The sequence below is a fragment of the Archocentrus centrarchus genome, unplaced genomic scaffold (genome assembly GCF_007364275.1).
Source record: "Archocentrus centrarchus isolate MPI-CPG fArcCen1 unplaced genomic scaffold, fArcCen1 scaffold_26_ctg1, whole genome shotgun sequence".
NCBI classification, from domain to species: domain Eukaryota; kingdom Metazoa; phylum Chordata; class Actinopteri; order Cichliformes; family Cichlidae; genus Archocentrus; species Archocentrus centrarchus.
This window is the reverse complement of record NW_022060256.1, coordinates 822,208-843,374: the sequence shown is the minus strand read 5'-3', so window position 1 is coordinate 843,374 and position 21,167 is coordinate 822,208. Positions and strand designations below refer to the sequence as shown.

The 21,167-nt window shown below is 39.4% G+C and overlaps 1 protein-coding gene across 3 annotated transcripts in view; it reads left to right on the top strand.

The window, feature by feature from the left end:
- Positions 1-1,195: 1,195 nt before the first annotated feature.
- Positions 1,196-21,167, top strand: part of LOC115775896 (protein mono-ADP-ribosyltransferase PARP14-like) — a 29,917-nt gene continuing 9,945 nt past the window's right edge. For 2 of the 3 annotated variants that reach the window (XR_004019404.1, XM_030723405.1), the window contains exons 1-14: positions 1,196-1,401; positions 2,590-2,672; positions 4,585-4,612; positions 4,789-4,857; positions 5,527-5,700; positions 6,347-6,472; positions 9,077-9,178; positions 10,083-12,267; positions 14,211-14,387; positions 14,512-14,578; positions 16,538-16,774; positions 17,442-17,663; positions 17,851-17,965; positions 18,435-18,584. Coding sequence is in view for 2 of the 3 variants with exons in the window: in XM_030723405.1 (XP_030579265.1) it covers positions 1,227-1,401; positions 2,590-2,672; positions 4,585-4,612; positions 4,789-4,857; positions 5,527-5,700; positions 6,347-6,472; positions 9,077-9,178; positions 10,083-12,267; positions 14,211-14,387; positions 14,512-14,578; positions 16,538-16,774; positions 17,442-17,663; positions 17,851-17,965; positions 18,435-18,584 (3,910 nt within the window). In the remaining variant the exon portion in view is untranslated. The remainder of the gene's footprint in view (positions 1,402-2,589; positions 2,673-4,584; positions 4,613-4,788; positions 4,858-5,526; positions 5,701-6,346; positions 6,473-9,076; positions 9,179-10,082; positions 12,268-14,210; positions 14,388-14,511; positions 14,579-16,537; positions 16,775-17,441; positions 17,664-17,850; positions 17,966-18,434; positions 18,585-21,167) is intronic. The other variant, XM_030723406.1, reaches the window with a different exon arrangement.

Here is a 21,167-nt window from a genome sequence, read left to right as displayed (position 1 = left end):
ACATATGGGACCAAGGCTAATTACAGTTTAAAATAAATTTTTTAGTTAGGCAATAATTTTGTGTCCCTACTGAAATGTAACCTTTATATAGCCTTTGATGTTGTAAAATAACTTTAAATAAACCTTAAACGAGTAATTTTTGGTTGTATTTGTCTACCTTTTATATAGCGTTACAATTTCTGTGATCAAAATATACTGTTTTACTTCAATAAGCAATGGCACAATTTACCCCAATGCATTCTCTCCAAATGCACAAATTACCCTGCACCGGGGGCAAGTTGTGCCACAATACCACTTTTTTTCAGAAAGCTATATTTCTTAAATACCATATTTCAAATCCAAATTATATATATATATATATATATATATATATATATATATATATATATATATATATATATATATATATATATATATATATATATATATATATATATATATTAGTTGGAAGCATTACTATCATGGCCTTGATTTAAATTCACTTTAACTAAAAACTGGCACAACTCAGCCCGCTCTCCCCTACTGCAAGATTGTCACAGACTCCTTTTTTACTTACTGTGTACACAGTATGCTGCCAAAATGCACAACTTTGAGTAGAAATTACAAATGGGTGTAAATATAAGCTGACTAATAAGAAACAGTAGATTTTATGATGTCTATTGTTTACGGGGAGAGAGTAAAATATTTATACTGTTTCTGTAACGCCATCAGCTGTTAGTTTTTTGACAGCAGATGTGCTGATTGACTCAATGTTCCTCTTGAACAGTGAATCTGTGTTCGTGTTGTGACAGAATGATTGGATTCTGAACCAGGTTTGTTGTGTTTTAGTGTATGTAGGGAAAACTTTGCATTGGGACATGCAGAGTCGGTATTTAGTTGAGAAAATGTGCTTTTCAATATGAAATCAGGTATTTGTATGAGGTAGAAGTGCTGCTGTAAGCAGCTTAAGTGTTGGTTAATGCTGTTTTCCTCTGTTGAGTTCATGTAAAGTGAATATTTGGGGGTTTATATGTTTTCATAGGGTGGTTCTTTTTATTTTATTCATTATAAGTTATTACATAATATGCAAAATATACCTTCCGTTGTTTGCACAGTCTGAGTGTATAAAATAGGCCGTGAGTCAGACTTCCAGTGACTGTTTGTGAAGAAACGAAAACGAAACTAAAGTTTAGCCTGAAGTCTGCGCCGCCTGCTCGGCTGTCAGTGTGTGTGAACCGGACAGCAGGATGGAGGGTCCGCCGGTGACCGTGGAGGGGGACTGGAGTCCCGCTCAGACCAAAACCCTGAAGAACAAACTGCAGATTTACTTCCAGAGCAAGAAGAAGTCGAGCGGAGGAGACTGCCGGGTGGAGGCGGAGGAAGGAGCACTGAGGGCGGCTGTTCACTTCAGCTCAGAGGAGGGTGAGAGTCTGCTCCATGATAGTTCAGATACGAAATCAGATCAGATTTAACTAATTATTAAAAACACAAACGAACAGTAAGACCGTGATCCGTCAGTGTAATGATGGAGGAGGAAGGACAAAAGAGTTTTACACGAAAGAAAGTGAACAAACTGCGGGGAAAGTTCAGTGAAATCTCCTCTAATCGTCCAAAAGGGAAATCGTCTAACAGCGTTTTAACCCTTTGTTCAAACTTTTCAACTCGGATGCTCCAGCCCCCCGACCCCGAAAAGGCTAAGCGAAAGGAAATGAATGGATAAAACTGACAAAGAGCAGCTGTCAGAAACATGTAAACTCCTTCATTTTTTGCTTTTTTTGCTTTTGAAGCTGCTTAATGAACACTGAGCCTGTCAGCTGATTTCCCAGCGTGCACTTCACCTCTCCCCACAGTGCCACTCCTTGCTGCTGTTGTGAGACAGCAGAGTGCTGCTCGGGTTAGTGAAACACATCATGATCTTTTTATGCTTGGAGCTGGTATCACTTTTAGAAATGTGTTATTTGAAGCCAGGGCTGCTTCCAGGAGTTTTTTTTTTCTTAAGCTGGAAACAGCAAACAAAAATTTTTGCACACAAGGAATTTACTTTTATAATGAGCAGCAGACATCAAACACCAACAAAAGTCAGAGACTGAAAACATGACAGGAAGTTTTTATAGTCACAGGAAGTGCTCAGTGGAAGTAAGATGAGATTTGTTTCTTACAGCTTCAGTCCAAATAGCAGTTCATCCATCCATCCATTCTCTTCCACTTATCCAGTTCAGGGTTGCAGGAGGGCTGGAGCCTATCCCAGCTGACACAGGGCGAGATTCAATTCAACTTGACAGCCTGTCACAGGGCTTAACACAGAGAGACAGACAACCATTCACACTCACATCTACACCTATGGGCAAATTAGAATCACCATTTAACCTAACTTCACTAACTGGGTGTCTTTACACTGTGGGAGGAAACCCACGGAGACAACATGCAAAATGCAGAAAGGCCCACCCAGGGTGGATTTAGAACCCAGACCTTTTAGCTGTGAGGTAGTAGTGTTAACCACCACAGCACCGTGCTGCCCAGTTACTGTTAGTAGTTAATGAGTGATGTAAATCTTTGCAGTAAAGTAGAGTGTGTGCAGCTGTGTGTGAATATTGTCTGGTGTGATTACAGTGAGAGCGCGAGTCCTCGCGAGGAAGAATCATGAGATCATCCTGGACAATAAAACCATCAAGTTACGGCTGAGTTCAGAACCAGTAAGTCCAGTTTGAGATCTTTGACATGGTTTTTTCCTCAGTGTTGACATCATGACTGCAAACAGCTCACTATCACTGGTCTGGGTTCAGCTCTTTGGAGTACGACCCTTTAGGTTTTATGACTCCATAAACTCTCATTTAGAGCCTCCTTTTAGACAAATATGTTGGTATTTAAAAGTTCATGATTTTCCTTTATGAATCATTGGTTGTTCGGATCAGCAATTTCAGTTAAATATATCATATAGCAGATGAACACAGTGATATTTGAGAAGGGAAATTAAGTTTATAGGATTTACAGAACGTGTGCAACAATTATTTAGGCAGGTGCATAAATTTGGGCACCCTTGTCATTTTATTGATTAATACACTGGAAAATTATAGATTGATAACTACAAGATTAGTTGATGCTGAAATAATCATTAGTTGCAGCCCTGATACTAAAGTGATCCAGCAGACTATCCTGTGATTCTGACCTGATGGAAACATCAGAAACTGACTGTAAAATCATCACTGAGGAGTTTTATTGCTGCTGAGCTTCTTATCAGTCAGGAGAGTGTGGAAATCTTTGCTCAGGACACAAACACATTCTTAAGCTCAGAGTTTAATTTCACAGGAAAATACAAGTTTGGTTTTTCTATGAAGCAAAATTTGAACTCAGCTTTCCTTATGATCATAATAACAGAATCAGAATATCTACATGGCAGGTTTTAAAGGACTTTTCTTCACCGGTGTAAATAAATGTTTGTGTGTGACAGCAGCAGAAGATGTGTTGGAGCTGCACTGTGATTGGGTGTGGTGCCTCTGAGCTCCAATAATAACCAACCTGACAAACACGCACAGCAACCTGCTGCAGAGAGATGACTCAGGATGGTGATATCATGTGTTATTGAGGTTTATGAGGCTGTAAAATCACCTTTCCTGTGTTCAGGGAGATTTCAGCCTTTATAAGAGCAGAGCTCGAGGTTTAGAGTTCCCACAGGGTTTAGTTTGTGGCCTTCACAACAACAGAAAATCATTTAGTAAGATTAGTGTGAAAATATTTTCAAGAGGCTAATTATAAATATCATGAAGATATTTTTGTAATATTTGTAAATATATCAAGTATCCTGCTGTCTTTTATATATATATTTATTCTCATTAGAAATGTTTTTAGTGTTTGTAATGTTTGGTGCGCTCATTGGCCTCATAATCAAGTCTTGAGAACTTGGAGAAATAAAAAGGCAAATGGACTTCTTCAGGTTTGTGCAGATGTTTCTCCTCTCATCCAACAGACTTCTTCAGTTCAAAAACAACAGGTGCAGAGCCCCAGGTAATAAACCGCTAGTGGGGGGCTGTCCTCTTGGAGGTGGTCCTCAGGGTCGTTGACTCACCATTAATCATGTGTGTCGCTGCACGAGCCGCCAAAAATGGTGTGGGTTATTACCATCATGGGGGCCAAAAAAACCTCTGTCAGGCATTGGCCCACTCCATCATGTGACCTGTTGAGGTCACCTGAAGTAAGGTGTGAGTGTTGTTGAGGTGCCTGAGAAGGGATTTGAAGACTGCAGTATGGTGCTGACAGCTGCTGTCGTAAGCCTCCACCTCTGTTCAACAGTGGACGCAGACAGCTTCTTCTACTGCTTTTTCAAACCGTCTGTCTTCTCGGTCTGAAATGTGAATCTGAGACACAAAACAAATTCACAAATCTATAGAAGTCCAGTTGTCTTATTTTTCAAGCTCTCAAGACTTCATGACTGAGAACCTGCACAGGCGCCTCATGATCAAGTCCTTCTTTTTGCCATAATTTTTCTCCCACTGTCCAAAAATCTTAAAATTTAAGTTTGATTTTTTTCTTGTAAAACTGACTGTAAACAAATTTTAATCTTTTTGTTTATCAGTTTGATTAAATCCTTATTTTTGTTTTTCTTCTCAGAGCTCAATAAACAGCAACGGAGCCTCAGGTAAAACCTCCTCTGCTGCTGTTTTTTTTTAGCATATTCTTCATGTAAGATACGTTTCATAATAAGTTAAATAAGTGTGTTTGTGATAACGAAGTTGATAATATTAATAATAATTAATAATTAATTTTGCATATAATTAATCTAAACTGGTCAAACTTGCTTCTCTTGGTTCTCAGACTCATCAACAGACTCAAAGAAGCCACAATCTGAACCTGAAAATGAAGCTTCAGCTGCCAACAAAGAGGGTAAAAACAAACAGATTCAATGTTCTGACATTAACTTATCAAAACAGCATCACAGTGAGTGACATCATTCAATTCAGTTTTATTTATATGTAAGGTAAAGACCCTACAATGATTACAGAAAAAAACCCAACAGTCAAAATGACCCCTTATGAGCAAACACTTGGCAACAGTGGGAAGGAAAAACTTCCTTTTAAGAGGAAGAAACCTCCATCAGAACCAGGAAGGGGCAGTCATCTGTGACCATGTGGGGCTAAGGGGAAAGACACAGAGATTAATAATAACTAATGATTAAATGCAGAGTGGGGTATAAACAGAGTGAAAAGAAGTGAATGAAAGAGAAACTCTCAGTGCATCATGGGAATCACCCAGCAGCCTAGACCTATTGCAGCGTAACTAAGGGAGCGTTCAGGGTCAGTCTGCATGTGTGAAAACAGCTTTACTCAGCAGGGTGGCTGAGAATTCAAAAATGTACATTTTTAGGTGAGTTTTTTAAATTATAAATTATGAACACAGTATTATGGAAATGGATACATGCTTTCAGTCAAACTCAAATCTTATTAGTCTCAAATTATGAGGTTCTATCAAAGAAAAGTTTAGGTAATAAAAGCCTGGAAAAAGAATTGTTTCCATCAGTACTGACAGACTTTTTATGAATCATATTTCTCTCAGACTCAGAGTCGTCAAAGAGCTGCTCGGTGGTTTTGGAAAACGTTGCAGACGACATGTCCACAGATCTGCTGTCCATGCTGGTGGAGAGCGTCTCCGGGCTGGACGAGAACAGCTACAGCATGGAGATCATCTGGGAATCCAACAGCGTCGTGGTCACCTTCAGCAGCCCTGCAGGTAGGAAACAACCACCTGGACTTTTCCTTAAACATGAACACAACAAGACACTGCAGGGACAAACATCCCAAATCCCTGTTTTAAAACCTGTGATTCTAATTTTAAACTAACTTTAAAATATGTCAGATATCTGATCTGGGAAAATTTATAGATTAGACCACATTTACACAACAAGTTATAAAATAATAAAACAATAGTTCAATAATGAATTATTTAAATATGTTAAGGAAATCTTAAAAGTCATGAAATACAAAAAAAGAAAAAAAAATAGGACCAACATCATAAATCATCACTCCACCTCTGAGCTCAGATTTTATTACCAAGCTTCACGCTGGATTCAAACCCAGATCTGGTCATCTCCTGTATTTTTGAATGTAACTTTAATAACTTTATACTTTCAAACTGTGGCTTACAAACATTAAGCTGATATCTTTTGACAGATCATATTTTATTAAAACAGACGGCACAACAGACAAATCTAAGAAAGTACATGCTATGTTTTAAAATAAGGACTAACTGTAACCCAGAGTTTAGAAGCTTCATTCATTCCTATCAACCTGTCTAATTGAAATTTTATATTCCAGCTCTTTTCTCTCATCTGCTGATGAAACTTAATCTGAATCGATAAATCTGGATTATTTTCCAGATGTGGAGAAATTCGTCTCTTTCAGTCAGACCAGCACAAAGATGAAGAAACATGGACTGACCGCTCGGCCTCTGGAGGTAGCAACGAATATCCGAGTGGAGAGTCTTCCTGCAACTGTGGTTAAAGGTACGTGCTCTCCTAAAAATCACAGACTGGATGTACAATTTGTGCGTGAACCCAGAGCTGAATTAATGCATTCTTTTTAATGGCCAGCAGGGGGCGACTCCTCTGGTTGCTAAAAGATGATTATGTCTATGAGAACTCGAGTCTTCTGCTCACTTCATCTGTTATGTCAATAAATACCTATGATTTTATGGTCCCAGTGACTAATTTGAAGTTTTATTGAATAAAGCGGGATGTTTATTCAGTAAAATATGGTCCCCAGTAAAGTGTAAGAGGAGGTTATCCATCTCATATATGGCTTATGATTAAAACACACTTTCACCATGACGGTAAACTTTAAAATCTTTGTTGTATATTTGTTGATGATTCTGTTTATTCTTTATTTGCTGGTTTTCTTTTTTGTTGTTGTTATCCATCCATCCATCCATTCTCTTCCACTTATCCTTTTCTTTTCTTTAATTACTTTTTTTTTATTTAACTCATACATATCATGATGACCCACTTTCACTTGCTGCCTGCTAAAAACTATAAACAACCTGGCACATTTTCGTCAGTTATTTCTTAATCTGTCTGTTTGTTTGTTTTGTTTTGTTTTGTTTTGTCTTCTATTTGAACTATTTGATCATATTTTTCAAGAAATGGGTTTAATACTAGAATTAACCCTATAACATCTGTCCTTACCTACCGTGAACAGCTGGTTAATGCGGAGCGTAACCCCGTTGAGACTAGGGTTTAATCCCAGGATCCGGGATTCCCGGGAAATGCGATCAGAACCATTTCCCGTTTCCCGGGAAACGTTTGACGGGAAACCGGGAAAAGAGTTGCGCGCGTCGATTTGACTTTCAGAAAGAAAAGAAAGCTTCAGAAAGTTAAATTTAAGGAAATATTGAGAGAAGGGTTCGTTTAATGCGAAAAGCATTACTCTTCATTTCAGGCACGTTCAGCCTCCGTTTAAGGCTTCAGCCTTCATCTCAAGCGTTTTAATAGAGGTATTACACAGTTGTACTTTTTTCCTCTTTAATTTGTTGAAATCGTAGGCAATGTGTTTACCCTAAGGTATTTTGTATTATATAATTTTATATTATTATATATTACTATATTGCATTATATAGCCTATAAAATATGCCTGCCCTGAACAATAAAGAAATATCTGTTTAACTTCGAGTGTTTCTTTTCCTCGTTTGCAGCCGCTTACTAACAATCATGAATTAGGATACGGGCCTAATGTGTGAAGAAAGTATCATGAAATAGATACTTTAACATATTTCGCTTTTAAAATGGAGTTGAGTAAAATGTATATTTTTTAGGCTATAAGGATTGGCCAGTTTTTCAAAAGACGATTCACAGCGAACCTACTTTAACCCTCAGACACGGTGTTATAAATTTGCTGTTGCCAGAATGGCAATGACCAAGTCGTAGTGCAGTACTCAAGGCCCTGTGTTATGTCATATTATAGTGTAGTACGGTAGTTAACTTTTCAATGACTATTACAGCGTTCCACTGGTGGAGATATAGCGCAACAGATGTCCCCACGACAGCGTGGCTGAGCCTTTATCAATGCTGTGGAGATGAACCGTATTGTTTTGCACCAGCAGTTGTAAAATATCTTGGTATAATTCCATGTACAATGGAGGAATATTCGAATTATATTTGTTAAGGGAGTGTTGAGGAACGATACAACACCGCATAGTTCGAGCACTCGAATGCCGAGATGTAGGTTTTATTGCGTTAATCAAGCCGACGTTACCCCCTACTGGGCATAACAGGACATAGCTGGAAAGCTACCTCTACAGTATCAGAATAGGTTAAGGCCGACACAGGCTACAGAAGGCCTAATTAAAATAAAAAAATAAATAAACTTTTTCCCGGGATTCCCGGGAAATGGCTCGTCATTTCCCGGGATTTGATTCATGTCATTTTCGGGAAAAATAAACCCTAGTTGAGACGTCTGATCAAACGCACTTTGAATTACTGTAATTATGTGAATGGCTTCTGAAAGCTAAGAAATTACTCTTCACACCCGACAGGGTTATTACAGTAATAGATGCCAGAAGTCCACAAACAGCGGGACATTTGAAGTACACTGTGTCAACAATGACACATTTGGCTTTATTGGGTTAAAGATCTTTGCATATCTTGTGATTTCTTGACAAAATTGGGCTCTGTTTCTCAGAAAAATATCTGTTTTTACTGATGGTAGATTTCACATGTTTAGATTTTTATGTTGGTATTTTAGTTGTTGTGGAAAATCTCAAATGTCAGTTTGAACTTTGTGTCTTTTGTTTTCCACTACACATTAAATCCGTAAAAGGGTAAACAAACACAACATAAGGCATAATTACCTGTGCAGGTAAATTCTACATATACATACCTACACATTACAAAACAAACACGCTGTGGTGTATAGAATAAAATCTGGATGTTCTGCTGCTGATGAGCTCGTTCGTCATTAAATCTGGACAGTGTAGCTTCCACAGTTTCTTCTACTGACAAAGCTGTTTGCTAAAATCTGGCACCTGACACACAGCGCATGGAGTGAGCAGCAGACCAACCTTTGGAAAGTGATTTTATCCTTTTGCAACTGTAACATTTCTGGCTTATTTCTAGACATGCTGGAGATGTATTTTGAGAAGACCTGGACTCTGCCTGACAATATCATCATGATCCCAACTGAACAGGCTGCCATCATCACTTTCAGTGACCCTAAAGGTTTTAATTTTTTTAAAATAAAACTTTACTGCTGATGTCTAAGTAGATTAAAGTAGTGTGTTAGTGAGCTCCAACAGAGTTCTACATTATTTTAGAGGTGTTGGCTGGGGTTGAGTTTATTCAGAAAGCCCAGGACAAAGTTCTTCCACATTTTTAAATGCAAATTATTTTCCAGAATTTGGAAACATGCTAGTGTCTAACATGCAGAAATGTATGCTGTACAATTAATATTTCCCCAGCTAACCAGCTGAGATCACCCAAGAAAAACTGACCAAAAGTTAGAGCAAAGTTATTCTCATACTTTTAGTTTTGTAATGTATTAATTCCCAGGAGGGAAATTTCTGTGATATGTGTGATAACTTTTGTGGTAACCGGAGTAAATGGAGATTTTTTAAAAGTAAAAAATTAAGTTTGACCAAAAAAACCTAGTTGTTAAGGTCAAATTAAAAAATAAAAGCATCCAAAGGGCATGCATAATTGATTCAAATTCACAACTAAAGACCAAAAATTGTTGATGTTAAAAAATAGTTTAAAGTGCGAGATAACAATACAAAATTGTTACGTGAACATAACAGATAAACAGGTGAAAACTATCACTAAGTGTGTTGAAATGAATACCTGTAATATTTAGAAGTAGCTAAAAGTACTGTGAAAATGGTTGAACTTGTAGGCTAATAGTTGAAACAGTGAGCTAACAGTAATTGAGAAATGGTAAGCTGACAGCTGTCTGGATCTTGGTTGAACTAATGTAATAATTTATATGCATTCTAGAGGAAGGGTTTTTGTCTGCAGGGTTTTGTCAAATGAGAAGTTCAGAACCACTCATGACTTGGATAAATCCCTAAGCTACAAGTAGAGTAACACTTACCTGACCTTTGCTTCTCTGCTTCTTGTATTTCTGCAGTTGTGGAAACGATTTGTGTGAAAGTAGACCATGACATGAAGTCTATCACTATAAAGGTATATCCATTCTATAAATCTCTGGGAACCGCCTTATACGGCAAAGAACGACCAACATGGAAGATGCCCGAGCCCTTCACCGAGCGTGTTCACCAGATTATCTGGAAATTCCTTGTGGAGAAGAAACTGTCAGCACACATCAATGATCAGATGCTTCCACATTTCTGCAGAGCGGACCTGAATGACCCTGAAGTGAAACTCAGCCCTTTGCCAGAGTTTTTGAGGCAGCAAAATCTGACGGCCGAACATGTAGATAACTGGATGTGTAAAGCCCAAGAGGCTTTCCGCCGCCTGATGTCTCAGTACACAGCATTTGAATGTCAAGCAAATCAACCAGGATGGAAAGCTGCAGAGAAAGATGTCAGTTTGGTTGTGAAGGAAGATGCCGTCCTGGTGTTGGATGCCTCCAAAGGGGTTCTGACTGTTGCTGGCCGAGCTGATGATATAAAAAGAATCAGGGCTCCTGTGGAGAACATTCTTCTAAAAGCCATGAGTCACATTGAACGGCAGACAAACAGCATCTTTGAGGAAATGCATTTGTCCCCTGCTCAGTTCTACATCCTGAAACAAGAAGGGCTCCAGAAAGCCACTGTGGACATTTCACCTGAGATGAAACTTTCTTATGATGAAGGCACCCAGAAGTTAACCATTACAGGACTCCCTGCAGAGGTTTTCAAAACTAAGGCGTGGATCTTAGAGAAGAATGTGAACATGAGTAAAAAACCCCAGAATGTCCCCCCATGTCTTCTAGACTTTCTCAGAACATTGGATCCCATGGACATGTCCCAGGATCTCTTCACATCTCAAGGCATCAGTGCAATCTACACCATTGACAGCAAAGGGCTTCTCCTGTTGGGGAGTTCTGACAGAGCCCTCGCTGATGCAGAAAGTAAGATGAAGGCTGTTTTAGCCCACCAAACTGTGGATGTGAAAGACCAGGAAGTTCTAAATCTTCCTAACTGGGTGGATTTGAAGCAACAGCTGCTGGACACCTACAACCTGTCAAAGAAGAAAACTGTGGCCATTCAGGTGCATCCAGAGAGAAGAAATAAAATAGCAGTCGCTGGTTTTGTGAATCCAGTGAAAGAGGTCAGCCGCAGTCTGAGGGAGTTCATTGAAAACTACTCAGAAGTTCAAGAAACCCTTCGTGTTGAGTCCTGTGCTGTTGTTCAGTTCATTGAAAGGAAGAAAACAGAGGAATGGTCCAGTATTGCAAAAAATTATGAAGTGTCAGTAAATTTTGATGTAGAGAGGCCGAGGATCAGCATTGCTGGAGCTCATCTTCATGTCCAGAAAGCCAAATCCTGCTTTATGGAACTGGTCAGCACTCTCTTCACTGACAGCTTAACTGTGGACAAGCCTGGAGCTAAAAAATATTTCCAGACTCAAGGAAGCATTTTCCTGTCTTCAATAATGAATGAGTTCAAATGTGTGGTGCTCCTTCGACCAGAGATTGAAGATGAAGATGAAGAAGTAGAGAATTATGAAGAAGAAACTACCTTTTGTTATTGCAAAGTGCAGACCGTCAGTGGAGCTCTGATTTCTGTCAGCAAGGTGGACATCTGTAGCCTTACTGTGGATGCTGTGGTCAATGCAGCTAATGAGGATTTAGCCCACATTGGCGGTCTGGCTTTGGCACTGCTAAATGCTGCAGGACCACAACTGCAGAAAGAAAGCAATGACTACGTCGCTAAAAATGGACGCCTGCGCCCAGGTGATGCCATCATAACAGATGCATATAACCTGCCTTGCAAGCACGTCGTACATGCAGTCGGTCCACGGTTCTCTGACTTTGACAAGAAGACCGCCGTGTCACGCCTGAAGACTGCAGTTAAAGAGAGCCTGAGACAAGCAGAGATGGCTAACTGCTCCAGCATTGCACTGCCAGCGATCAGCTCGGGCATCTTTGGTTTCCCTCTTGACCTCTGTGCTGAGACCATAGCCCAGGCAGTTAGAGAGTACTGTGACAGCCCACAAGGTCTGAGGTCATTAACCGAGATTAACCTGGTGGACAACAATGATACAACTGTCAGAGCCATGGCCACAGCTGTGAACAAGGAGTTCTCTGACCTCAGACCTACCATGACCATCCCACAGCACGCAGGCAGCAAACGCACAGGGGCTTCAGGGTAAGTTTTAGTCTTTTTATAATGAACCTTTTCTGCATACAGATTAACACTGATACTCATCAGCTACAGCCAGCAGTCAGGTAAATATGTTTAATAAAAATACTGGAATCAGGGCAAACATCTAGCCTGGCTAGCATCAATCACAGTTAACATCTGCCTTTATGTACTTGTACGTGTCCTTAATCTGTGATTGAGGCAGTATGGTGGGAATTTCTCTCCACCAACTAGACTAAATACAAACAAAGCTATTTCTTTAAATCTTTTCAATAAACCTTTTTGTTTGCTGTTGATGTCGAGCCAGATATGAAAAATTCATCTCAAATTTTCACATTTAAGGTTAATGGCTGCTTAAAGTTTCAGTCAGTAATTTTATGAGGTTATTTAATAAAAAGAAGATACTGTGCTCATAATTATACTTTAGTGTGTAATTACATCTTCCAACAAATTGATGTGTTCTCATAAACTTCCAATTTATCTATTAAAAATACATAAGCATGGATACCAATTTGTAGAAGCCGCCATGTTCTCCCACCATATTTGAATACAGTGGCCAGGAGGGACATCTCCCTTCAGACTAATGGCGTTTTATGTATGTGGCCACAGACCGGCCACATACACAGTACTGTAGGCATTTGTGTGCTGTGGGGGAACATTTAAATTCGTGCCTGCACCTTCATCCTCATCATATTAAGATCATACCCACGCTTTATTGTCGGAGAAGGGGTCCTCTTCACCAAGAATCGAAAACTTAAAGGAAAGAGGCAACGCCATGGGCATCTTTATAAAATGCCATCCTCTTCCTCACCTCAAGGCTCATCTCCTCAACTGAAGTCAGGACTCTAACAACCCTGAGTTCTTTTCTCTGTATTGTAACCTTACAATACAAAGCACCTTGAGGATACTGTTGTTATGATTTGGTGCTATATAAATAAAATTGAACTGAATTGAACTGACACACACAAACATACATAAACATGCTCATCTATTCCTGATATTGTCACCATCAGTTATGATCAGTAGATCAGACAGGCGACTGTCCTGTCTCTGGACAGCTGACAAGAGCCAGCTAAACAACAACAGCTCGTAATAAGCTAACATTAAGCTCAGGTGTCACGGTTTTTCTCGGAAACTGTTTGATTACGTTCTAACATCATATGATCCTTTATTAACTGTTAGAGTCTGACAAAGTTACATTCACTTCAATTTCATTTCAGTTTCACTAATGCCGGCAAAAACAGCAGCTCTTACTGCCAGAAAAGTTCAGCTCACCTCAGTATCGCAGTCATTGGTCAGAAGTGAGCTTCACTGACTCGCTGACTTCTATCGACTCATTTCATAAAGTTTTACAATCTCCTCCAGAGTAAATAAAGGTGGACGCTCCTCACCTAGCGTTGACAGTTGAGGTAAACAGCAGACTGACAGACTGAGAGCCTTTCCATAGATGGGAAAAACTCTGGGGCGGATCCGGTCCGGAGTCACTCCCTACAGACGAATCGTGTCCAGAGTTTTGAGAACATTCAGGGCTAAAAACATAAAATACTACAAAATATTTAATTTACCATGTCTGGGTTTTTTTAATGTCCTAATTTATTAAGTGATGATATTATTCAAATATGTTAAAGTACAGTATATGTTTTTTTTACAAACAGTAGCAGAAACACGCTTGCCGGCTGCAGTCATTATGGGATACAGTCTGAATTCATGTTTTGATCTCTCTTGGCTGACTGTAACACGTTTGACCTATAGCAGCCACCATAGCTAAGATTATGCACTGGATTATGAATTGAGAGGGGTAAGAAAACAGAACTCAGTTGACTTCAATCTGCAATTTACTGACATCTAGAGGTGAAAAATGTACACACTGTAACTTTAGGCCATAAATAAAAAGATGCAGCATGTAAGTCAAATGCTGAATGAAAGGTATTTAAAACTTTGTTTCCCAGTAGATATCAGAGGGGTCGAGGCAGGGGTAGAGGTCAGAGCCGGTCAGATGGTTGGTTTAATGAAAGAGGAGGAGGAGGAGGAGGAGGAAGAGGAGGAGGAAGCCGAGGAAGAGGAGGTGGATCTCATGGAAGTCATCACAGTAACAGGGGAGACTGGAGGCCCAAAGAACATACCAGGTATGGAGAGCATGGGGGGTAAGGTTCTTCATCTTATTTGCTTTTATTGAACTCTCGATGCCATTACATTATGTTGATAAGGCTCTCTGTGATGTCATCAGTCCTGTTATCTGATTGGATGTAGGTTGGAGCAGACCACAGCTGAAGGACTGAAGATCATTCTGTGTGAGGGAAACATTCAGGATCAGTCTGTGAGTACATGTGGTGTCATTTGGATATTTTAGAGGATTCTGTCAGCTGTTTAGAACTAATAGAGATTCAGATCACTTTCACCTATACACCAGGATTAATGGTTATTCTGGGTTATTACTGCTCATATTACTTCACCCAGATAAAAAGGAAAATACCATAATACTTTAATGCTAAAACAATGCATATATATGCATGCATGTTTATGCCATAGTATAAAGTCAAGATCTTTATCATTTTTATTCAGCCCTTCCTCCTCAGAAGAACAGGCAGTGCTACTCTTTTAGTCTCTTGCCACACAATTACATAATCCTCCAGGTTTTGATGCAAACATGCCTGCATCACTTACACTTAAGCAATGCAAGCTGGAAAGTTCTTTTTTTTTTCTTCGATTTTTATTTTTTATTAGTGTCCTTTAAGTAAAACTATACGTACTATATGCACTGCTTTGGCAGTAAGTGCACCTGTTTTTCACTTTGGGTTTAAAGGTGAAAGGTGAGGTGAAAGATATTCTGGCAGAAACAATTTTCAGCAGAACAATATTCGATCTTTGGTAAAAAATTGTTTTTGAATTCTTTTTCATATTTTGTGGAGTTGTGCTGAAGCCAGCGACAGTGTTCACTACGGGGCCAAATTTGCTCAAAACATAAATTCATGGTAAATGGACTAGTTCTTATATAACACGTTTCTACTCTATCTGAACACTCAAAGCACTTATATAACATGTTTACACTCACCCATTCACAACCGTTCATACAAACTAATCAAACTCACTCAGAAATCCAGTGATTCCTGATTCAATTCAATTTGATTCAATTTCACTTGTATAGCACCAAATCACAACAAACAGTCGCCTCAAGGTGCTTTGTGTTGTGGGTAAAGACCCTACAATAATACAGAGAAAACCCAACAGTCAAAACGACCCCCTATGAGCAAGAACTTGGTGACAGTGGGAAGGAAAAACTCCCTTTTAACAGGAAGAAACCTCCAGCAGAACCAGGCTCAGGGAGGGGCAGTCATCTGCTGCGACCGGTTGGGACTGAGGGGAGAGAGACAGAGATTAATAATAACAAATGATTAAATGCAGAGTGGAGTACAAACAGTTCTATAGTAGCACCTGATCCAGCCCTAACTATAAGCTTCATCATAAAGGAAAGTTTTAAGCCTAATCTTAAAAATAGAGAGGGTGTCTTTCTTCTGAATCCAAACTGGGAGCTGGTTCCACAGAAGAGGGGCCTGAAAGCTGAAGGCTCTGCCTCCCATTCTACTCTTAAGTATCCGAGGAACCACAAGTAAGCCAGCAGCGCTCTGGGTGCAGCTCTTCTGGCCAAGCTCCTGGGCTGCATTTCAACCCCAGCCCGCCCCTGCTTACAGTATAAAGCACCTTGAGGTGACTGCTGTGATTTGTCACTTTTTAAATAAAACTGAATTGAATTGTATCATGCTAATTTAGAAATACTTCTCAAAGATTCCAAATACAGTTTGCATTACAGGGCATATTAACCTTTGTTACACTTTGAACTCAGTAATGAATTTAAAAGCAGCCTCACATGTTTACAGCAGCCTGAATTTTAAATTAAAATTGTTTTACAATGTTTTTCAAATATCTGCTTTATAGTTCTATAGTTACGCTGTTAGTCTGCATCTCTTAATTTCAACCATAGACTGGTGAAGAATTGGTTATCATTTAATAAAACTGTGAAAGGAAAAACTTTTGTTGTGGTGCCAAATATAAATGTGGGGGTTGGATTTGGCTCAGTATTATTTGCTGTTTTAACTGTGAAAATTGATTTTGGTCTGCTTTGCTGCAATTAGTAAACAGTCTTTTATAATTTATATAATGTCGTTTCCTCTGCAGCCTTTTTGTCTGAACAGCAAAAATCATACAATGTTTCTGTATTTTTACTTGAACACTTTATTGCCAGTTTGTAAACTTGTGTGATTTTGCGTTTGTTCCACAGACTGACGTCATCGTCAACACCATCTCAGAGGACATGAACCTGAAGCAGGGAGCTGTTTCCAAAGCCATCCTGTCAGCAGCTGGAGACACACTGCAGGATGCCATTTACTCTGAAGCCAGAAGGTCCAAACTGCAATACGGTGATGTCGTCATCACTGATGGCTACAGGCTCAGATGTCAGAAAGTCTTTCATGCTGTTTGTCCTTTCTGGGACAATGAAGGTGGCCAGGCAGAGGAGGTGAGGCTTCTTATTCAAAGGTTAGACTCCTAAAGTGGGTAAAAGAGATGGCTGCACATATAAATATGGAATAAATGTGGGTCATTGAGCCTTTACAACAAAAAAGAAAACTCTTACGAACACTCGTCATGTGGTTTATTTGATATGTTTTGGTGTTTGACCACTGTTTTTTTTTTTTTTTACTTTATTATTATTCCCATAAACTACAGATTTTTTTGGATAAATATCACAGCAGACAGTAACCATGGTGCTTCAGATAGAATAAAGCTATGCTGAATAACAGATTATTACAGAAGTGAGGACTCGTATATGTCCAGAAATCCATACAAAGGCCTTCAACCACTCCTGCATCACAGTACACTTTCATTGTGTCTGAAATTATTTCTGTGTGAATGCAGCACATTTAATTTTTATAAAGCAGTGTCTTTAGTTTTGCATTAGGTAAAATTCTCAGTTAAACACACTCAGTGACTTTAGAGAAATCCCACAGTATCTGCAGCACTTTGATTGGAGAGTTTTTGATGCACAACTAAAACCCACCTGAGAATTTACAGCTACAGAAGCACATGATGGAGAACATGTTCCTTGAATTAATAAATATACACCTCACTGTTTATTGCTCAGTCACTGCAGTCCAGCCTCACTTTCTCTTATCTCCATTTGTCAGGAGTTAACATCCATCATCAGATCCTGTCTGGAGGAGGCTGAGAAGCATCAGATGGCATCGTTGTCTCTTCCAGCCATCGGTACAGGAAACCTGAGCTTCCCCAGAGCTTTGGTGTCCAAACTCCTGCTGAGGGAGATCCACTCGTACAGCAGCAGGAGAAATCCTCGCTCTCTGAGAAAGGTGGTCATCGTGGTTCACCCCAGTGACGGCCAAACTGTGGATGTGAGTTTCTGACGCCCTGATAGGAGCTGGCTGTGTTTAAGTGTTTATCGTGTACACGATCATCATTAGAACATGTTCTAATGATGGAATGTATATAGAAGCCTAACAGTAAATGTTTTTGCTATTTTTGCTTCACTGAGCCACAGTTACAGCAGTAACATCTGTGTTGATGAGTATTGTTGGTCAGTGTTTCACCAGGGAGTTCACCGGTCAGCCGGCTGAGAGGAACACCCAACACGAAGAACGCGGTTTTAATGACCAATCAATTCAGCAGCCTGTCAGCCAATCACAGCACTCCTCACGTAAGACCCTTCAGAACTACTAAGAACACAACACAGCTCCAGCAGACGCCCTCTTTAATGTGACACTTAGTGGTTGTTTGGTCTTAATCTGCTGCATTTAGCTGATTAAAACTGATGTTTTATTTTCACTTTGCAGTCTTGATCAGACCTTCAGTGATGTTGTGTCTTTGTTTGTCCACCAGGTGTCACCTCTGAGCTTTATGTTTTACAGTAAATATTTTAGACATAAGAGGCTAAACAGTTTTATTGATCCTCACTACATAAGAATGTTACTTGGTGGGCAGTTTTTAACTTTTATAGTTTTAATACATTTAGAATAGTTTAAGAATCAAGAAGCAGCATGGTGCTGCGGTGTCTAACACTGCTGCCTCACACCAAGAAGGTCCTGGGTTCAAACCTTCAGTTCTCTCCAGAGACTCTGCCTTCCTCCCAAAGTGAAAACTTAAATATGCATATCTTTGTGTGTCAGGCTCCTTCGGCCCAGTTTTGTCCACCTCCCTCGGTGTGTACCAGATGCAGATGGGTCAACTCACCCTGGAGGTGTCATCAGGTGACATAACCAAGGAGGCCAGTGATGTCATTGTCAATTCCTCCAATCAGACCTTTAACCTTAAAGCAGGTGAGTGTTCCTGTAAAGCCCCTTAAACTAAAATAGAAGGAGAATTACTGTCAAGACTGGAGTCACCATAGCAGCATGTGCTGATAGTATTTGAAAATATATAATTTATATATGTATATTTACACAAATATTTAAAAACAGTCCAGAAAAAGTTGGGCCACTGTGTGAAATACTGTGTGTAAATAAAACAGAATGTAATGATTAGAAAATCTCAAACCTGTATTTTATTAACAATTGAACATAGAAAACATATAAAATTTTTAAAATGAGATAATGCAAAAATTTATTTAAAAAAAAATGCTCATTTTGAATCTGATGGCAGCAACACATCTCAAAGTTGTTGCAGGTTCGTGTTTCCCTCTGTGCAGCATCTCCTCTGCGTTAACAACAGTCCATAAATGTCTGGGAACTGAGGAGAGCAGCTGCTGGACTTTTGGGAGATAAATGTTGTCCCGTTCTGTCTGATAGAGGATTGCAGCTACTCAGCAGTCCTCAGTCTGCTTTGTCCTGTTTTTGGGTTCATGGGGTGGATTGGGGTGGTCGGAAGGTCAGCGGTTCGATTCCTGGCTACTCCAGGCTACATGCCAATGTATCCTTGGGCAAGATACTTAACCCCAAGTTGCTCTCCGACCTTCCCGTCGGAGTATGAATGTGTGTGAATGTTAGATAATTAAAAAAAGCGCTTAGTAAACATGGAAGTGCTTGTATGAATGGGTGTGCATGGGTGAATGTAAACATGTTGTATAAGTGCTTTGAGTGCTCTGACTGAGTAGAAAAGTGGTTTTGCTCATTTTTATTAGTTTTTATTTTAGGTTTAATGCTTAGTTTTAGTTTAGTTTCGTTAGTTTCAGTATTAGTTTTAGTATTTTCATACTTTGTCAGGTGTAAGATTCAATGCGCAAAAGTGACTATTGTGTAATAAAAACTCAACAAAAGATACCATAAAGAAATATATTCAACAACCAACGGTTCACAAGACAGAAACACTACATGCTAAATGTGTAATAATTAGGACACACATGAACATCAACAGGGAGAAACAAAGAAAAATATGAACTCCCAAACTCAATAAACTCTACAATAAACTCCCAATAAACTCCAGTGTCAGTGCAGTAGATTAATAACACCTACATGTGATGTTTGACAAAAACATCACATGTAGGCATAAGTCACCAACTTTCTGCAGAGTCAGTTGCAGACCTCCAAACCAGGGTTATAATAGTTTTGGATTTTACATTATAGTTTAGTTTCAGTTAGTTTTACTTTTTTTTCTCTTAATTCAGTTAGTTTTAATTAGTTTTCAGAGTGGTTTTGCTCGTTTTTATTAGTTTTTATTTTTGGTTTTATGCTTAGTTTTAGTTAGTTTCAGTATTAGTTTTAGTATTTTCATACTTAATCAGGTACGCTTTAAAGATCCCCTTTAAAGAAATAAATTCAGCAACCAACTGTTCACAGACAGCAGAACTACATGCTAAATGTGTGTAATATTAAGGACACACATGAACATCAACAGGGAGAAACTGCTAACAATATGAACTCCAAAACTCGATAAATTCTACAATAAACTCCCAATAAAGTTCAGCATCAGTGCAGCAGATTAACAACAGCTACATGTGGTGTTTGACAAAAACAAACTCTTTGAAGGAGTCAAAGCTCAAATCCAGCTGCATCCTGATGTTCTCTCCACCCGAAGCTGCTTCTGTTAGCTTGGTTAGATGCTGCTAATTAAACTTGCAGGGTCTTTGCAGCCTCTGTACACAACCTACGGAAGTGTCCGACCTCATGTCCACATTTATGCTTGTGTGTGTTGTGTGTGTTAATTACCTTGTGGTCGTGTGCTGTGGTGCCAGCTGGGACTTTTTTTGGTCCTCGCTCTTTGTGTTCAGTTTTTTGGCTGCAAACGTATTTGTCCCTTTTTTCCACTTCCTTCATTTCCTCACGTCCATTCTGACAGCAGTCTCCCTCCAGGAATTTGCTGACATTTGTGAGTCCTTATATTGATGCTTTGATTATTATTCCTGATTGTTATTCTCTCACTGATAAAGTAGCCGGAAACGCACAAGAACTGAACAGGATAATCACAGCGTTGCGGCAGCGTGGACCCGCTCTGAACCGCTGCTTTCTCACACGCACACAGCTGCCCGACGGCGCTCCCAGCTTAAACTCGGAGAGCGTAAAAATGATCAATCCACAATAATTTCAGTTAGTTTTAGTTAGTTATCGTTTTTTCCTTTTATTTGTAGTTTTTATTTATTTCAGTTAACAACAATGTTTTTTCAATTTCAGTTTTCGTTATTTCGTTCGTTTTCGTTAACTATAATAACCCTGGTTCGCAGACAGTGATTCTGGAAGTGCTCCTGAGGCCATGCAGTGATTTCCCTGACAGGATCAGATCTTTTTTTTTAAGCCGTGCTGCCTGAGGGCCTGAAGATCACAGCGATCCAGTACTGATTTTCATCCTTGTCCCTGCGCACAGAGATGATATACTGTATACTGCAGATGATGAGATATCCTTATAGTCTTCATACTTTCATGTTGAGGAACAAGATTCTGAAATTCTTCCACAATTGGTAGACAGAGATT